The sequence below is a fragment of the Propithecus coquereli genome, unplaced genomic scaffold, assembly GCF_000956105.1.
Source record: "Propithecus coquereli isolate 6110/MARCELLA unplaced genomic scaffold, Pcoq_1.0 Scaffold5405, whole genome shotgun sequence".
Lineage (NCBI taxonomy): Eukaryota > Metazoa > Chordata > Mammalia > Primates > Indriidae > Propithecus > Propithecus coquereli.
The window spans coordinates 11,296-12,068 of record NW_012151292.1 but is presented as its reverse complement, the minus strand read 5'-3'; the positions used below and the strand labels follow the sequence as shown (position 1 = coordinate 12,068).

Sequence of the window (773 nt, the reverse complement as noted above, 5' to 3'; positions counted from 1 at the left end):
TTTTTTTTTTTTTTGAGAATGAAATATTTTCTCAGTATAGTGGATTCTTAAGCACGTTCTCCACATATGCATTGTGCTAGCTGGATGTCTTTTGGCATAATTACTACACGTTTGGCATGGGTAGCACACAGGTTGGTGTCTTCAAAAAGGCCAGTCAGATAGGCCTCACTTGCCTCCTGCAATGCACCAATAGCTGTATTCCAGAAGCGCAGATCTGTTTTGCAGTCCTGAGCAATTTCTCGCACCAGACGCTGGGAAGGAAGTTTGCGAATCAGAACTTCAGTGGACTTCTGGTAACGTCTAATTTCACGGAGCGCCACAGTACCGGGACTGTAGCGATGAGGTTTCTTCCCCCTTCCAGTAGAGGGCGCACTCTTGGGAGCGGCTTTCGTAGCCAGTTGCTTCCTGGGTGCTTTACCACAGGTGGCTTTGCGGCAGTCGGCGTTTTAACCGGCCATGGCATACAGGCCTCCGTATCCCCTTCTCCTTCTCCTTGCCGGGAGCTCGCGGAGCGAGAGGCAGCGCCGGCGTTAGAGTGATGGCGGCGTGGCAGCGGCTGCGAACACCACAGAGGTATTTTAAACGCCAAGTAGTTTCAGGTTCCTAGTGTCTTTGACCATTCGATTTGCTTGAAAACTAGTAAGCTTTTGATGTATTTTATTCCAGTCAATTCTGTTTCTGTAACTATACCCAAAGTTCTTTCCTCTGCACGCCAGCCTTTCTCTGCTTAATCCCTGCTACGCGGAGGCCGCCAGACATGCTGGAGAGGCTCT

General features: G+C 49.8%; 1 protein-coding gene across 1 annotated transcript; it reads right to left on the bottom strand.

Annotated features, from left to right (window-relative positions):
• Window positions 1-6: 6 nt before the first annotated feature.
• On the bottom strand, window positions 7-446 carry LOC105820882 (histone H3.3-like; the record flags this gene model as incomplete). Its single annotated transcript, XM_012657455.1, has 1 exon — window positions 7-446. A coding segment is annotated over one exon (399 nt), but the record flags the coding sequence as incomplete, so codon positions are not given.
• Window positions 447-773: the final 327 nt, after the last annotated feature.